Raw genomic sequence first — 18,498 nt, 5'->3', positions numbered from 1 at the left:
CGGAGGTGGTTTCAAGATCGGATCTATAGTCGCAGGTGCGGGGATGATCGACGCATAAACGATCTACGTTGACTCGAGGAGCTCTCCGACTCTATCAGCGTTGATGATCCAAGAGATTGATTCGATCGTGAAGATCTAGCCGGGCTATGGGAGGGATGAAGAGCCTGTGGAAAAAACCATCTTGTTCGATAAGGAAACAGCATGCAGTCCCCTACCTGGCGCGCCAACTGTCGACAGAATATCATCGGCAGTCCTCTGAGGGGTATCCCACGAAGGTAGATTGATCGGTAGAGGAGCGTGAGATCAAGAACAAGAAGGCAACAGAGACACACGAGTTAGACAGGTTCAGGCCATCAGTATGACATAATACCTTACTCCTGTGGTCTATTGGTTTGTATTAGCTATCGTATGATATTGCATGTGTTTAGAGGGGGTCCCTGCCCGCCTTATATAGTCTGGAGAGCAGGGTTATAAGTCGGTTAGATTTGAGAGATAACCGTAAAGTAATAACTGATTACAGCAATCTTGGGATCATACATATCCTAACAGATCTCGTAGTATCTTCAGGATATCGTCCAGATGTCTTGCGGAAGGCGCCGACCAGAGTCGTGCCCCGTAAGGCTTCGTCTTGTGGGCTGGGCCGCCCCTGAGGGCGCATCCCATATGGTCTGCCGTGGGTATCCGAGGTCGTACCCCCCCACAGTATCACTAGTAGAATTTGCACATCTATGACAAAAATCTTAATGACGAATTAAAAATGATCATAGAAGATCGATTTTTATGACGATTTTTTTTGTTTCATCATGGATCATTGGTGATGGTCCTCTGACCTCGCCTATTTATGATGAAATCAGATATCATCACAAAAATTAATAATCTAGGTTTCAAACCAAATTTGATTCGAACCCCGCCAACTGTTACACTACAGCTCCTTTGGTTATCAACCACGCACAACACGATTGACCTCACTAAAAGGTCCTAGTTTGGTTTTGGTGATTTAGTGATAACCTTAAGTGGACTAATATCGGTTATATTGAGATACACGAGTATTTAGTCCACATGTACAATAGTGTGAGCAATACTTGAAGGCCATGATGGAAAAGTGGCTTGGTTATGTTGCAAGTGCTTAACTAGTGTTTTGGAGGAGCTCATTGCATATCAACCATGGCATGATGTCATGTGCCTAGGTGGAGAAGATCAAGAGACATGGCTTGACTAAGAATGACTGGGTTGCTAGTGTGAAGGACAAGTCAGAGGCCTATGTGATGGACCATCGAGGCAGTGAAGCTAGAGCGGAGGACTTGGTGCCGATGGACTGGGTGCAATGGGTGAAGAGCAAGAGGTTGCGATCGATGAACCAATAAGGCCATGTGATGTCACAAAGTGGGACATATCATCTACAAGGTATCAAGCCATAGAAGACTTGCGTTGATTACAAGTGGCTTGATGGAGGTTGGATCTTGTGTGGCATCATGAAGATGTAGATCAAATGGAATGCGCAAGGCAAATGTATATTTGTAGGGCATTTCACTTTATTGGTCTATGGTTGAGTAGAAAAGTACTTGCCCAGGTTTAGGATAGATGGCCATACTATCAAGAGTTGCAAATTTGTTTGCATATCGGTCATCTAGTGCCACTTGAGCGATCTAACTTTGCATGTGTTTCTAGGATCAAGCGGGGATTGAAAATGAGTTTGAAAACCATTATGAAAATAATTTTGAAAATGCTAACATAAACTTAATATAAGGTGGTGCTTGTCTTATTTGACAACACTTGAGGTTAGCATGTTTGGAAAAGGTTTGCAAAATGTCATGAGAACGGTGACGAAGACGGTGGAGAGAAAGGAGGCGACGGCTCTACAGTGCTTCATTCTGGACAGCGGTGGATTGTCGAACCCCAAGGTGGAAATTGTCCATGGGCATCAGATTGGTCTGATGCTTGCTAAGGTTTAGTTCTGAACACTGTGGGTGCATTGTTCTCGAGCAAGCAAGTCATTGGTGAACAGTCTGACCCTATAGTTACGGACTGTCTGGTGGCTAATTTTTTGAGGAGCGAAGTTGATGGAGAAATTTTGTCCATGTTGTTGAGGTTGAACGTCGGACTGTCTTGGCCCTAAGGGATGGACTATCTATGGTGACCGTTTCAGCACATAAGATCTAGTTTTGGAATAAGGGCGGACTATCTGGTCTTATAAGGGCGGACTGTGTGGGTTGATAATTTCAGCACACCCCAAATGGCTAGTCGGAGGCCTCCCTTTATAAGTAGAGAGGGTGGCGGGGTATTTAGGGTGCTTAGCACCTTAGGGGAGTGTGCTGGAGCCCTCTAACTCATATATGCTTAGTGGTATATGCATTCGATTGTTTGAGAGCAATTCTAGTGTAGTGCATGAGAGATTGCAAGTGTGGACACTTGGTGATCTTGTTGCAAGCTAGTGTGCTTGTTACTCCTGAAGGTTGCCACCTCCTAGATGGCTTGGAAGCTTGTGGACTCCATGTAGCACGCCTGGAGTTGGTGCGGTGCTCTGAAGGAGATTGCATTGTTGAGGGGTGTTGTGCTCCCCCCCGTGGGAGATCGTAAAGAACAGCTCTAGTAGAAGCGAGGAGCGAAGAGCATCAAGTGGTCTGGCCGAATCGAAGTAATAGAGTTCTTGTGTGGGCACACCTTAAGGGGTGAGAGTGAGCTTGTGAGCACATCGTGAGGGGTGAGCGAAGAGCTCTTGTGTGAGCACACCTTGAGGTGTTTGTCTTCTGTGACAACACTTGAGGTTAGCATGTTTGAAAAAGTTTTGCAAGATGTCTAGAGAACGGTGGCGAAGATGGTGGAGAGAAAGGAGGTGAAGCGCTTTGTAATGCTGGTTTCTAGACAGCGGTGGACTCTCTGGCCCTAAGGCGGTGAATTGTCCGTGGGCATCAGATTGGTCTAATGCTTGCTATGGTTTAGTACCGGACTGCGGGTGCACTATTCTCGGGCTGACAAGTCACTGGCCGACTGTCTGGCCCTATAGTTGCGGATCAGACTATGGACGACTAACTTTCTGAGGAGCAAAGTTGCTGGATAGATTCTGTCTATGTTGTCGCGGTTGAATGGCGGATTGTTCGGGCCTTAGGGGCGGATTGTCCAGTGTAACTGTTTGAACCCAACGGCTAGTTTTGAGTGGACTACACGGTTGACTTGGTTGTCAGCTTGTGTGGCACCGACGCGGCAGCCACATTAGCTACACTGACTGGGCCAGTTGACCTCATTGACCGGCAAAAGTTGATCAGATCTAGGCTGTTAGAGAAGGGTTAGACGATTGTGGGTCGCTCAGGGCGATTGATCCGGGCCGCGTCGGTGGAACGCGGTGGTACAGGATGGAGCACGGTGGAGCTTCATGTAACACCTCGGGTGTTAGCCTTGCATAACTTGACTTGCATAGCATGAGCATGATCATAAAGCATTCATATATAAGCTTTAACACTTGAAACATTGGATTGAAACATCTGCAATGTTTGCTTATTATCGCATGTTTCTTAAACATATGGAACTTTTCTCGTTATTTCATGTCTCCATGTGTCTATGCATATGATCATGAGTGGACACATGTACTTGGTGGATGTGAGTCACACAAACATGTAGCAACACCTAGGGTAGTAAATAGGACCTTATTCATGGTTGCATTTCATGAACCAACACTTAAGCTTTCTTGTGATTACACTAACTAGCCCTATGAGTGACTACTACATGAAATGATTGAATGGCCTTGCAAATTGCTTAAACATGTTTAGAGTATCTTTATGAACAACTTTGATATTCATGGTTAGGGGTAAAAAGGTCATTAAGCCATGCTTTGATGTGTATCATCATGTAAATGTGACATGTTTGACCAAGTTTGAACTAGGTGTTAGAGACCTTGCATGGAGGAGATCACTACAGCAAAGTTGTAGTATTTGACATAAGGAACAACTTTTATTTTTAGGTCATTGACTGATTTAGCTTCTAATCTGCTTGAATTGGTCCCATAAAAGTCAGAAGAATCAAGATTTCAACACTTAACAAAATTTTTCTAAGTCTTGATCACTGACAGTGCTGACAGCCCGACTTTGGATTGATTTTACTCGATGTTGGTTGGGAATTAGAACACGATTATTGAACAATAGTTGAAGCTGGTACATAGGTCTACCAATTCGGTTTAGGATGTTTGCACAACGGAGCCACGGATTCTCAGTTAACTCGATTGCAAAACTCGTCGTTAGGCTCAGCCTTGCTTAACTGAACCGACTGAATCAAAATCTTCAGTGGCCGACACCGGCAGGAACCGCACGCCGCGTGGAGGTCGCGATGGCCGCGCATCGCCGTTGCCCTGACCGCGTAGGCCACGACGTGCCTGAGCGTGGCATTATCACGCCAGCACCTGCCCGCTCCTGTCCGCGCCCTCATTTCGCATTTCTCGGCTCTCCTTCGTCACTGGCAGCACCCGCAGTAATAGCCGAGCATATCCTCGCCTCCGCCGTCGCCATAGCTGTGTGCAAGCTCGCGCCGAGCTGCCCAATCGTCACCGCAGCAGCACCACTAGCTCCCCAGCAACCCACTGCCTCCTCCCGTGCCCGCTGATAGCACTTGGTAAGCCACCGTGCCATGCAAAGCCTCGCCAGAGCTCCGCCGCTAGCCCCGTCACCGTGGCCATGTCGCCACCGACCATCCCAAGCCACGATAGGGTGCTAGCTAGGTCCACCGTAGCTCGGTGATGCTCGGCATAGCGTTTGATTGAGCCGCCGTAGCTTCCACTGGCGTCTCGCCATCGGCCCGCACCTCCGCTCTGCCATGGCCGCCGCCGTCGTCACTGGCGTCGACGATAGGGCCGGCCAAGTGGTTCAATCGATGCGCTAGGTCGAGTAGGTCACGCCGTGAAGATGTTACCGCTGGCAAGTTCGCCGTCGGCGAGCTCTGGCCGCGTCCGTAGAGTAGCGCCGCCGGCTCTGTTTCCATCTCAATGACAGGTGGGGTCAACTGACCAGTGGGTCCCGCTTGTCAGCGACTCCGTGTATTAAAGCCAGTTCATTTTGAATGCAGATTTCATATGTTTTGTAATTTTTGTATCTTCAGTTTGGTAGCTTCAAAAATTGTGAAATAAATTTGTTAGTGTTCCTTAGGAAGTGTAGTATTTAGGAAAAATATGTTCTTGACATTTACAGTAGAAATTTTTGGAGATTTAAATAGGGATTTGAAATATGCTTTTGAATGCATTCAAATTTGTTTATTTTATATCTATAGTTCCTGTGCTCCAAAAATTATGAAATTTTTGTGGTAAGCTAGTCTTAGCAGATATGAGCTCTAGTAAAAATTTAAAGATGAGTGCACGTGTAGAATTGTAGTTATAGATTTTTCTTTTATAATTAGGAGATCCTTGTGTAAATTTTTATAAATTATTTAGGAATCCAATACTCATAAAATTTGTTGGAGGGTATACTAGTAGTATACGGATGCTAAGAAAAATAGGGAATCTGTTGCTTGACACTTTTCAATAGGGTTTTCTAATTATGCTATTTCAAGCATTGCTGCCTTGTCATTTTTGTATAGGATGTTCTACTTGGCAAAATGACATGAAATTTTTATAGTAGTCCTTTGATAGCATTAGAAGGACACTATAAAATTTTAAGAATTTTTGATGCACATTTGATATATATTTATTAATTAACCTATGTATCCAAATAAAATAATAAAGTCATATATAAAGAAATAGTTTAGGCTTCACCATTATGTTATCTTAAATGTATTTGGTATGCTTCAACTGTTGGTAGATTTTATGTTGTCAAATTTTGACTGATTTCATGAAGTAGAAGTATTGTTACTTTGTATTGCAAATTGAATAGTTTCCGGACAGATTCTGGGGTTTGATGAGTTGCATGTTGAAAACGATGTGTACTGTAAAAATAGTTAATAATAAAGTTGTAGAGAATTTGATAAGCTTTCCAGAAAGTCTAGGATCACTATATTTGGATTAGTAGAACTCCAGTTATGAGTGAAACAAGTAGCTACTATTTTGTGGCATAGTCGATGCATTGTGGAAGTAGATGATTAAATAATCGAGAAGAGATATGAACCTACTCAATAAACATGATGCACTTGTTAACTTATATGCATTCGTAATACTTATGCCATATTCATGCATCTAGGATCGGAGGAAGAGATAACGTTGCTGGAATTCGAAGAAGCAGATGAAGGGGACCAGCAGGAGAATCCGCAAGCCGCTGCTCCCAAAGGCGTGGAGCAGAACCCTGAAGAGCTTTCGGAGTGTCCTGACCACCGCCCTACTTCCTTTCTGCGAGGTAAGCCCCGGAGCATTCTAAGTCTCCCAGTAATTTACAACTGTTTACTTAAGTACTTATGATTGATGCATTAGGTTATAAGAGTTGAATGGAACCACTTGATGCATGTACATTCCTTGTCCAGATATTACACCTTTAACCGGTATAGGTCCAGGATCGAATATATGCTTAGCCATGCTTAGACCGGTAGAAGCCAGGTGATGTCCTATCACCTGCGAGATATAGGTGGATACCGGAGCACGGTTGGCTATATTTGCTATCATGGAACAGAACCATGAGGTAAAAGTAAATCAAGACCGGACGAGAGGTCGATAGAGAAGCAACAAGACATGGAGGTCTTGGGTGTGGATCTATCCCCGTCTGTGTCGATCAAGGACCGTATCGTTGTTGGAACTTCTGACAAGATTGAACGCATGCCTCTCACTTAGCTGGCCGGATAACTCATTCCGACCACGAAGCCGAGTAATTCAACTCAGGCCGGGACCCGTTCTGTTGTGCGCTCCTTCCGAGGAACGACCAGACTGAGCCCAAGGGCAGGCTTGGCCTGAGCATCCTGGCATCTGGTGTTCCAGATTGTGCGGCGCAGTATGGACCCGCGAAATGTGTACCTGAGTTGTACCAAAGGTGACCTAAGGCTATCGTGGCTAGTAGACCTAGGTTTGTGTTAGGAATAAATTCCCAGCTGGTTGAAATCGATTCGAATCGCCGTCTCTCCCGGATAGTGAGAAACTTGACTAGCTCCAACATCGTAGTAACTGTGTTATGAAACATGATGGTTCAGATGAATATGGAATTACAATACTTGCTATGGTTACTATTGTATGCTTCTAAATGATATACCACATGTTTGGCACAGGATAGTTGCTAATCTAGAAAGGGATAGTTATAATTAACTTGATAAAGGAATTATAATTGTACAATGGGTCAATTGCCTTTTACGCAAAATGTTATCAAGTTACGTCCATTTATACAGCCTTGCATAATCCTTGGAGTCATTTTATTTCTGGTTCATGACGGGTAAGTCTAGCTGAGTACCTTCTCGTACTCAGGGTTTATTTTCCCATTGTTGCAGATGGCACTGTGTACCATGGTTATTGCAAGAGTTGCTTCTATCCCGCCGTGGATGAGGAGTAAGCCTTGGGCAAGCTTCTTTTTTAATTCCTATCCTTGCTTTTGTGGACCGTGATCCGACTTGGCACTGTATCAAACTATGTTGGAAACTTTATTTTCGAACTTAATTGCTTCCGCTTTATTTATCAAACTCGGTTTGTAATAACTTTTATTCGTACTCTGATGATGAAATGTATCTGTGAACTTTATGTAATATGTGGCATGTATGTTGAATCCTATACGATCTTGGTTGTTGTAAATCGTTTATCGAGACCCATCGTGGTACTCGACGGACTACCGGGTTTATATGGGTTCAAGTATGACCGTGCGACCGCTTGCGGGCTGCCATTATACTTGTACTCTTATAAATTGGTCGGTTCTGCGACACTTCATTGGAAAACGTCAGTGCTGGCGATCTGGGCCACTGCTGGGCATGGGGTTGGCACTAGCGCATAGAAATCGATGGCGCGGACTTGATTGGAGTGTCCAAGACGGCAGACGACGGCCAGAGATGATGAAGGACGTGGTGAGGCAGGCCAACCTGGGGCGCTAGATACGGCGAGTGCACATACGCAACAGAGAGGGAGAGAGCGGTCGGGGAAGGTACCGGTGGGTTCGTCACCTTCGCACAATGGCGTTCGTGTATGTCTCGCTGTCGGGCACGTTGTAGGGGAGGAGATCGACGTTGGTGGGATTGTCCCGGGGCAGTGGCAATGGCAGTTGCGTGCGGGAGCTTCGAAGAGCTAGAGCTAGGGCTAGGGGCGGCTAGGGTTTCGAAGGTAGTGCAGCGCACTGGGCTAGACCCTTTATAGGCAGCTGTCATCGTCAAACTGCGCGTGGGCCATGAGGACGAGCGGCGGTGATGGTGTCCGCGCCCGGCAGATGCGGAGTGCTTGGGAAGAAGGACCGCTCCCACTGACGCGTGGGCCCAGGCGGTCAACGGCTCTGCATGGCCTGGTGAGCATGGCCCAGATGGCAGCAGCACAGGGGCGGGGGTGCCGCTGGGCTGGAAAGCACGCTGCTGAGCACGTTGATGGGCCGCGGCACCGGGCTGGGCCCACACTACGCGAGGGCGAGCGTGGAAAGGAGCTATGGCAGGTTGGGGCGGGGCGCAAGAGCTGGGCCGGTGGAGCGCAGGAGGCGGCAGAGCCTGCTGGGCCTTAGAAGGCCAGAAGGGGATGCAGGCCGAATACAAAGAGAGAAAAAGAAAAGGGTTTTCTTTTTATTAAAAGGATTCAAACCACTTTTCCAAAAAAAAGTTTTAAAACTAAAATTTGATTCATATTTTGAGATTATTTTTGGAATGTGGTTGTAAACTATTTTCAAAGTTAAAAATACTTTTCTTTTAAACACACTTAGAAAGCACTCTTAAATACATTTCAAAGTCAAATTTTGAGCTTACTTTTAAAACTGATTTTGAGGCAAAATTTTGAAGCTTGTTTTTTTTTAAAAAAGAAGAGAGTCTATTCGTGGTTGATTGTGTTTTAGAAATTCAGTTTTTGCACAACAAAGCCAAAGCAAAGGCATGAATGCAACAAATACACTTTCATTAACTTTGTAAAAATTGTATAAACCACATTTGCACGCTTTGTATTGGCAACAAATAAATAAATCTTGGAAAATTTTAGAAAAACATTAAATCCTTTATTTCATTTAGTATTTTCTATCACAACCCAAAATGGAAAATTTTGCATGTGACAAAACCCCTAGACGCACCCCCTTATGAGCTCTAAGACGATAAACGGCTCAATGGACCAAAAGACGATGTTGCAGTACCTTGGCAGATTCTGAATGCTAACTTGTTTTGATGATTCCCATTGACTTCGGAAAAATTTTGACATCAAACAAAAGTCATTTGTTAGCTAATGAAATTATCTTTCCATGCACTGTGGATCATCAGAAACAGAGTTCGTATGCATCCTAGGCATCAATTTTACCCATGCTGCTCCTGCAATCCAAAATGGACTCCTACTTGAGTCGGACTGGGCCTCCGCCATGACTTTAATGAGTGGGACGCCCATGCTGGTCATCTTCGTCTCTATAGCTTGTATCCGAACTCCGAAGGAGTGATGTCCTCATCACTACATGTATAAAAACACTGCTGCCCTGCGGCTTCCATTATGCTCCCATATTCACGAAATGCATGATAATCGCCGTGTTAAAATACCCATGATAACATTGTCCATTGTCGCAACCAAAATTGAAAATATTGCAATCAGTGTCTTTGCAATGCAGAGAGTGGCGTTAACCTTATAGTGCTATCTAATCAATATATCAACAACTAACGCCCACCCTAATTAATTACCTGCACATCAACCTTACACCACACCTCCAGCACTGGTGCCATTTTTCTGGACAGCGGAGAGCTCACACTCGGCGTCATGATCGTCCTTTTCGTCTGCCATTTCCAGTGGCTTCATGGTGTAGAATTGGAAGCAGATGAGGTAGTAGCCAAGATTTAGCACCATGAGGCAGGTGACCAGCCAGTAGTAGTTGTCGATCCTGCCACGGTTGATGTTGTCCTGGAGCCAGTCGTTGCCGTGGGCGCGCGTGGTGCGCTGCACCACCGTGACCAGCACCGTGCTCAGGTAGTGCCCGATGGAGCTGGAGAGGCAGAAGAGCGCGGCGGCAGTACTGCGCATGCTCTCGGGCGACTGGTCGTACAGGAACTCCATGTGCGCCACTGACGAGAAGGCGCCGGCGACGCCGTTTACAGCGAACTGCGGCACCAGCCAGAACACGCTGAGCGGGACGACGGCGGTAGGTTTGTCCAGGAGCCCGTGGTCGGCCGCGGCGTGGCGGCGCTTGGTCTCTACGAGCGCGGCCGTGGCGACGCCGAGGATGTGGATGGCGAGCCCGATGCCCATGCGCTGGAAGTAGGTGATCCCGGACTGCAGGCCCGTGACGCGGCGTGCCAGGGGCACGAACGCGCGGTCGTAGAGCGCCAGGCTGACGAGGAAGGTCATAGTCCCAAAGATGGACATAGTCGCTGCTGGTATCTCGAAGCGCCGGGTGATGTGCCGGTCCATGCTGCGCGCCTGCAAGATGGTGAAGGGACCGTGCGCTTCAACGGTGGCCAGTATGATCCCGGCTGACCAGATGGGCAACAAGCGGACGATGGACTTGAGCTCCTCCACGCGGTGCACCGTCGACAGACGCCACAGGTCCGGCTGCCCGGAAGCGGAGATGTCGCCCGGCATCACTATCGCTGCCCGGTCCAAGAACCTTAATTCACAGAGGAAAAGACAAATCTGAAATCAACACGCTGTCTCATCTCAATGTTACCATGGTAGTGGAAAGTGGAATTTTGGAGTGTGACAGATTTAAAAAAACGAAAATGAGCTGTAAGCAACAGCGAGGGACCTGCGGCAAAAAAGAATCGTGAACCATAGTTAAATGCTAAAGTCATGCATACTTTTGCTTTAGAAGACAACACGAAGATTGTGGATTTTTGACAGCTGGTCAAACCCATATTGCTGGATTGCTACAATCTAAGGGTTACACTGTTGTAATATGCAATATGCATTCTAGGTATTTCGGCCCGCTTAGAATGCAAGAATTTCATAAGAATCATACAGAAATTTTATGAATGAATCAGCTTAATTTTTCTGTTTGTGAACGAGGGAATTTTTCTAAATCCTACATTTCTCCTGTAAAATTAAATTGATTGATTTGAAATTCGAAAGATGCCCTAAACACCAAAATTTCTATGAAGTTCATGGGTTAGACAAGGAGAAGAGCGCAACCAACGTCCGCTGCAGGAAGATGAGCATGGCAAGGTGAGGTGAGAAGCACAAGCGATAGAAAGCTCCAAGATCTGTGAGGGAGGCAGAGCTACCCAAACGAGGTGACGGAGAGGGACAGAAAGAGCGACGAAGAAGAGCATGAGGGCGGTTTGGAATTGTGACGGAGAAGCGATGGAGAAATCCGAATCAAGAGCACAACATGGGGAATGAGGGCCCGTTTGGTAGGGCTCCGGCTCCTCCAAAAACAGCTTCGGTTCCGGTTCCTATGAAGGAGCAGCTTCTCTTAGGGAGTTAAATCCATTTTTGTGGACCGTTTGGTAAAACAACTTCTCCAGATAAGCAAAAGAGTAAAAGGTCCATAATACCCTTATGTTTTCCTTTTTTTTCTTTTCTTTTCCCTTCTTTTCTTTACCTTATCCGTTGCCCAGCCACCGTGACCCATCATTTCTCCTCCTCTCCCCTTCCTTCTTTTCTCCCTCCTCATCCTCTCCGGCTCTCCCCAACCTCTCGACCTCATCCTCTCATCCTCTCCGGCGACCCTGCCCCCAGCGGCCGTGTGTGCGGGCGCTCGGCGGCCCCAGCGAGCTTGCGGTCGGGCACCCGACGGCGCCGGCGAGTGCACCTAGCGGCCCCGCGGGACCCCGCTAGCCGACCCCTGCGCTGTCTCCGCCAGGGGCCACTAGCGCCGTCCGCCAGCCTGGCCACCTGCTTCGTCTCCGCCAGCAGCCACCACGCTGTGTCCGCCAGCCGGCCACCGCGCCGTCTCCGCCAGCGGCCCCGTGCGACTCCGCCACCGCGCCCGCCGGCCACCGCGCCGTCTCCGCCGTGCCTCCACCTCCATGGGCAAATCCGACTAGAGTCCGCCATGGGGGCCCATGTGAGTCAGACGGAGCCGGTGGAAGCTACAATTTTTGGCTCCAACTGACCGCACTCGCACCAAGAGAGCGTAAAACCCAGGGCTCCTTCGTCGGAGCACCTCCCTTTCTACCCGTTTGGCAGTGGGAGCTAAAAAACAACTCCTGTAGCTGGTTGAGAATACCTACCAAAGGGGTTCTGAGTTTTTCCGACTCCCTACCCCATGTTGAAAACGAGGAATCAATTCGTGTCAATTCACCCATGAAGCTGGCTGGAGCGGACTTGTCTAGTAGCACTCTTCAGCATCTCACGTGGAACGAAGTGGAAAGAGGCCTACCAAACAGTCCTTTGGCTTTACTTTGGGTCTATTTGTTTGGTTGCAGCTGTGGCTATAACCAGCCTGTTCGCTGGTTGGTTTCTGGGCTGATAACCTGGCTAGTGCTGGTTTGTTATAAGAGAAAAATGCTGTTGAGTGACTGATAACCGCTGAAGCGAAAGGGGGCGTTTGGTTTTTCTACGAAACCTTGCTTCACCTCGCCCAATGAGAAGCACTGCTGCCTTGGTTTCTGCACAAGCGAGCTTTTCCTCGCTGGTTTACGGGGTGTAGGTGTGTATAGAACACGTCGAAGCATACAGAGCACGACAAATTAGAGAGAGACGGGCTTACGTGAGCTGGTTGGTGTGCAGCAGCCTGCCATTGGTGGAGATGAGGACGTCGAGCTCCTTGTCCTGGTACAGCATGCCCGTGTCCTCCGGTACGGCGACGTTGCGCTTCTTGTACGCGGCGGCGGCGACCTGCGCGAGCCGCGTGAACGGGCTGCCCCCGGGCTTGAGCCGGACGTACAGCGGGTACCCGATCAGGAACACGACGATGGAGACGAACATGGCGATGGCCGGGATCCCGAACCCCCACCCCCACCCCACGTGGTCCTGGATGTACACCACCCCCGTCAGCGCCAGCATCGACGCTACTCCACCGGCGAAGAAGTAGAGGTTGAAGTAGCGCCGTTTCCGCTCCGCCGCCGCCTCGGCTGCCTCGGCGGTGACCTGCTGCTGCTCCGCCCCGGGCTCATGGTCGAACTGGTCGGTGCCGAACATCACGACGCAGGGCCGGAGCCCGCCGGTGCCGACGGACTTGCACAGAAGTGAGAGATACAGCACGGTGAGCTGCAACCCGGAGGCGCGCTGGCATCCGGGGCCGCTGGGAGGAGCCGAGCACGGCGAGGGGCGTAGCGAAGGGAGGAGCGCGGACACGAGGACGCCGAGCATGCCGAGCTGGTAGAAGACGGAGCCGACGATGATGGTCCAGAAGCGTCCTGCGAAGGAGTCGGCGGCGATCGCGCCAAGGATAGGCGTGAGGCTGGACGTGCCGCCGAAGTTGGTCAGGAGGTTGGACGCCTCCACCATCGGCATGTGCAGCTGCACCGTCAGGTACGTGATAAAGTTGGCGCCGAAGCCGGTCGAGGCGAACTTGTCGCAGATGTCGTTCCCTGCATCGGAATCGGCGAGCGAAGCCATTAGACGGACGGCCATCAAACTGCCAAACAAGGCAAGGACTGCGCCGGCCGCCACCACTCGTTGCATGCATCGTCTTGATTTCTCGCCCATTGCTTGTTCAAAATCCTCGCTTGGCCGCAAATATGCTGGCTCATCTATTATATCGTTGGCTTAAGCTAGCTACTCACCAAGTATGAATGGCATGGTCTTGAAGCCTCCCTTCTCCCTCCTCTTCTGCTCTCCTTCTCCATTCCTACCATCAGCCGTCGTCGTGGTTGCCATGGCTGGATGCAGGTAGGTCTCGCTCCTTGTTATGGCCAGTGATTGATGCGTGTGGTGCTCAAGCAGAGCAGGGCATGCGACAGTGAGACTGAGCTATGGCCCTCACATGCATGCGAGGATGGAAGTATGGAACCACGTACATATTCATATACATAGACACGAGGGCCTGTTCGTTTCGCTAAAATTTGGCTTATGCTACTATTTATACTGATTTGTTGTGAGACAATAACTACTATTCGTTCGCTGAAAATTACTGGTGAAGTAGTGCTGAAGAACAGAGCATTAGACGTGTTAGGTGTTTACAGCCGTGACACCGAGCTAACCCCAGCCAATAGCGCACCTCCTTAAGAATTAAGAATCGTCGTGGCAGTGAATGCCGGAAGAGGGTACAGAGGCCGACGACGTACCGGCGCCGAACCCTAATGCACCCGCGCGCGACATCAACATTATTGACGAGAAAATTGAGTGAATTGTTTTAGGACGGATGGGGACGCGCGGCCGCTGTACGTTTGTCGTCTTCATGTGCAGCGGGGGTGGGGGCCGTATCACGGACTCACGGGGAGGAAGGCTCAAGGCTGATGGAGTGGCGGTGCTGGTCTGCTGGAGCTATACTCATTGGTGCTAGCGAGGGATGAAAACGGTACGGAATATTTTCTGACTGTATTTGAAACCGAATGCGTTTAGAGGGGTTGAGATCTGTCCGTATCTGAGTCCGGATATCTAACATCCGATACCGTATCCATATCCGAATACTCAAATCGTATATTTATGATGTCGATATCCAATCGTATCCTATCCGGACATAGTTGACACTATCCGTATTCGAATTCCGAATCCGGACAGAAATATAAAATAAATATAATATCGATGATATCCGTCCGTATCCGATCCGTTTTCATCCCTAGTGCTGGCCCTGCTGCTTGTCACTTGTGCTAGGCTGTCCTGCGTGAACCGGAAAAAGCACACAACAGCTAACGCGGCTAAGATAAGTCTAGCTTGCAGCTACAAGGATGAGGGGAAAATCCACTCTGGTCTGGTGGTACCATCTCTGCGCACTGACTGTGGTTATGATTGCAAATAACGCCAGACAGCCAACAATCAAACCAGGAAAGGACGAGCGGGAAAGCTCCGGAACAGTAACATCGATCATAGATGATTGGTTATGCACAGGTCGCACCAAAGCCTTGAACTTATAGCATTGAAAAATCAAACGACAGCATGAGAGCCTTCAGGTTAAAAATATCGTTCTCACTCTTCGGCCACATGTAAAATAATAAGACGCTTTCGGCTGTTTTTTTTTCCATGAGCTTGTCCTTATCACACGTGTTTCATTAAGCAGAAGTAGAATGCCAAGGTTACATCATTCCTGAGCAAACCTAGAATTACTAAGGAAGGGTGGTGTCACGGGGTCGGAACCGCGGTAAGCATTGTTGTTCGAGTCGGTCTCAGAGTACGGGTCTCCGGTGGCTTGGGTGGACTCAAGAACACAAGAATCACAGAGAGAACGCAACGGTTTATCCTGGTTCGGGCCAATCGGTGCCCTACGTCCAACAGCTGATGATCCTTATACTCAAAAGCACCCAAAATTGGGAGTTACAACAGGGTTGTAGAGAGAGATTTGGTAGGGGGTTAACTCGGTGCTAATCCTAAGGTTGCCTCGCCGCCAGTGGTGCATTCCCCTCGTCGAAGAGGAGGAAGACGACGGGATACGGTGGAGTAGCTCTCGGTGCCCCTCGGTGGGTTGCCTTGCTCTTGATGCTGAGCCGAGGCCAAGGAATGGAAACGATCTATCTTCTTCTGATTGTTCCCTCCGTTCCCCTCTCCTAGGTCCGACCTTATACCTTATATAACGAGATAGGTCAGGTACATGGCGGTTTGGGGGAAACTAGTCTATGGTCTACATGCGTAGGAGTCTAGAAGAGCCTTGCAGCGACGCGCTACGGACTGTGGCAGTGTCGTGGAGCCAAAGAAGCCTTGGACGCTGTCCGGCTGCTCTGTTCTGACACTCGGCATGTCAGGCTATGTCGGCTTGGACCGGCCTCCCCCAGGTGGACCTTCTGGAGTCTTCTTGGCGGTGAAGGAGGTCGGCTTCAAGGGCTGATGCGCGGGCCCGAGGGCCTCCGAGCCCTTGGAGGCCGTGGGAAAGCTTTGTCTTGTGTCATGCCCGTGCGTGACCTTGTCAGGAAAGTGGCCGGCAATGCCGTGCCCAAGGGGCAGCGCCGGGGAGCCCCCGTGCCTCGGTAGCTCGGGGCGTGTCTTCTTATGCCCAGGCCTTGCCTGGCGTCGTTGGCCGAGTAGCAGCCAAGGGCCAGGCCAGATTATCGTCGTAGATCAGGAGCCTAGGGGCTCGGACGAGCCCTCGAGCCCCAAGTGGAGGTCACGTCGTAGTCAGCCTCGGCAGGGTTTCTTCTCTAGTGGGTGCGCGTGAGTGTACCCAATGGGTATGGCCCTCGAGCCTTTGGGCAATCCTGGAGGGGTTAGTCGGGGGGTCTTCTTCGTTCGGGAACCACTGGACCCAAGGCATAACATACTCATATGTTACGATCTCGTCAGGAGCCCCCGAGCCCTTCGTGGCCTCACTCGGTGTGATGGCGATGAAGGGTTGAATTCTATCTTCTAGTGACCGAACCCTCCTTGATGGAGATGGCTTCCACTGACAAGGGTGTTGTGCCCTGCTTGGGGCCTTCTTTTCTAATGCGATGGGCGTTGCTCGGCTGTCGGGGCGAAGCGATGATGGTGCTGATCCTTTTGTGGGTTTATGTCGCAAAGGTCTCTGACTCGAGCGAGGGCTCGGTGAACTTGTCTAGGAGTTGCCGATCTTGAGCCTGGAGGTGCCCTTCATTTTGATCGGAGCCTGCCGTGGGTCTATTGATCGAGAGCGTCTGGGCTCTGGCTTGGGGCCATCTGATCATCCGGAGCACCATGCCCTTCTAAGGGCTACGGTAGCAGGTCCTGATCCTCTCGAGCTAGCCTTCTAGGGCTGACCTTCTACAGCCATGTAGGGTCAAGATGGCGGACTAGAGGGGGTGAATAGTCCCTTCTAAAACTTAATCGTGTAGGCTAACAAATGCGGAATTAAAACTATCGGTCTAGTCAAGACTACACCCCTATATCTAAGTTCACAAGCACCTTATAAAGATTCTAAAGAGACAACAAAGGTGTCGGGCTAGCTAGTGCTCACCTATCCAATTCTAGCTTGCAAGGTCACACAAACCTATGCATCTAGTACTTCAAGCAAACCAGGGAGCACCTACATAACTAGTGAAGCAAAAGCACAAAGCAACCTAAGCTCACTAGCAATGCTCAATAACATGGCTACACAAGCTAAAGTATAGAGCATGTATTACTTAGCTACACAAACTAAGCAATGTGACTAACAAGGTTACTAGAACCAAATTAGCCATGCAAGGGAGCTACTTCTATGCTACACAAGCAAGAAGGCAACTAGCAAGCTACTAAAGCTAAACTAGTCACAAGAGCAACTACACAAGCACAATGTAAATGAAAGTAATACAAGCTTGTGTTTCACGGAATGCAAACCACTGAGAAGATGATGAAGATAATGTTGACATAGTGATTTTCTCACGAGGTTCACTTGGTTGCCACCAAGCTATGTTCCCATTATGTTGACCGCTCACTTGGTGGTTCGGCAGCTAATTGGCATCACCCGCCAAGCCCACACGTCGGGCACCGCAAGAACCTACCCCAAAAGTGAGAGTAGCTCAATGACACGCTGAACTAGAGTTGCTCTTCACGATCCCCGTGGGGTGAGCACAATCCACCTCACAAATCCTTGTCCGGAGCACCGCACAATCTTATCACGTGCTTCAACAGAGTCACAAGCCACCAAGCCATCTAGGAGGTGGCAACCTCCAAGAGTAACAAGCACCACTGGCTTGCAACACAATCACCTAGTGCCACTCGATGCAACCTCACGATGCAATCGCACTAGACTCGCTCACTCACTCAATCGGATGAACATTATCAAGCAAGAGTGAGTTAGAGGGCTCCCAAGAACCACCACATAAGCCACCAAGGCTCTAGTGTGCTCAGCAACTGGCCAAAGGCCGGCCAACACTTCTATTTATAACCCCATGGGCTAAACTTGCCGTTACCCCTTCACTAGGCTTCCTGCGACGTGATGGGACGCACATATCACCTAGACCGAACGCACCTGGCCAGCGTCAGGTCACAATCCACCATCCACGTGTCAGCCTGGATTCAACCGTGCATGTTGATCTTCAACGGTCAGTAGCTGCACGCCAATGGTCATGTGATGACCGGACACACTGAGCCCTGACCTGATGTTGCCGCGGTGCGTCAGATCGCGCGTGCCAGCGCTCGTCCACCATCTGACCGGATGCACCAACGCGCCACCTAATGCTGCCCCACCACCTAAGTCAGGTCGACTCCAGAGAGCTCCTAGAGCCTCTAAACTATGACTGAACGTGTCAGGTTGGTCGCAATCGGACACAGCACATGAGTCCGATCCTTCAACGCCTGCCACGTGTCACTGCTGCTCCTCACACCAAGACATCAATGTACATCATGAGCCTCAGTGCGTTAGGTCACCTCTTCAAGCTAGCGTCTGGTCACATGACCAAGACCGTGCCCTCTCTAGAACACATGACTAGACGCGTAGGTCCATGCGAGGACTGCGTCTGGTCACCTCCAGTGACCTGTTTCGCCTTCGTTTCTTCGCC

At 49.3% G+C, this 18,498-nt stretch overlaps 1 protein-coding gene across 1 annotated transcript; it reads right to left on the bottom strand.

The window, feature by feature from the left end:
* Positions 1-9,688: 9,688 nt before the first annotated feature.
* LOC136518746 (protein NRT1/ PTR FAMILY 3.1-like) lies at positions 9,689-13,822 on the bottom strand. Its single transcript, XM_066512435.1, has 3 exons — positions 13,702-13,822; positions 12,684-13,506; positions 9,689-10,640 (listed from the first exon to the last, which is right to left on the bottom strand). Exons 1-3 carry the CDS (start codon positions 13,793-13,795, stop codon positions 9,734-9,736), a joined length of 1,824 nt encoding a protein of 607 aa, XP_066368532.1. The 5' UTR covers positions 13,796-13,822; the 3' UTR covers positions 9,689-9,733.
* Positions 13,823-18,498: the final 4,676 nt, after the last annotated feature.

The sequence above is a fragment of the Miscanthus floridulus genome, chromosome 17 (assembly GCF_019320115.1).
Source record: "Miscanthus floridulus cultivar M001 chromosome 17, ASM1932011v1, whole genome shotgun sequence".
NCBI lineage: Eukaryota > Viridiplantae > Streptophyta > Magnoliopsida > Poales > Poaceae > Miscanthus > Miscanthus floridulus.
Note: the sequence above shows the minus strand (reverse complement) of the source record. Positions and strands in the feature narration are given on the sequence as shown.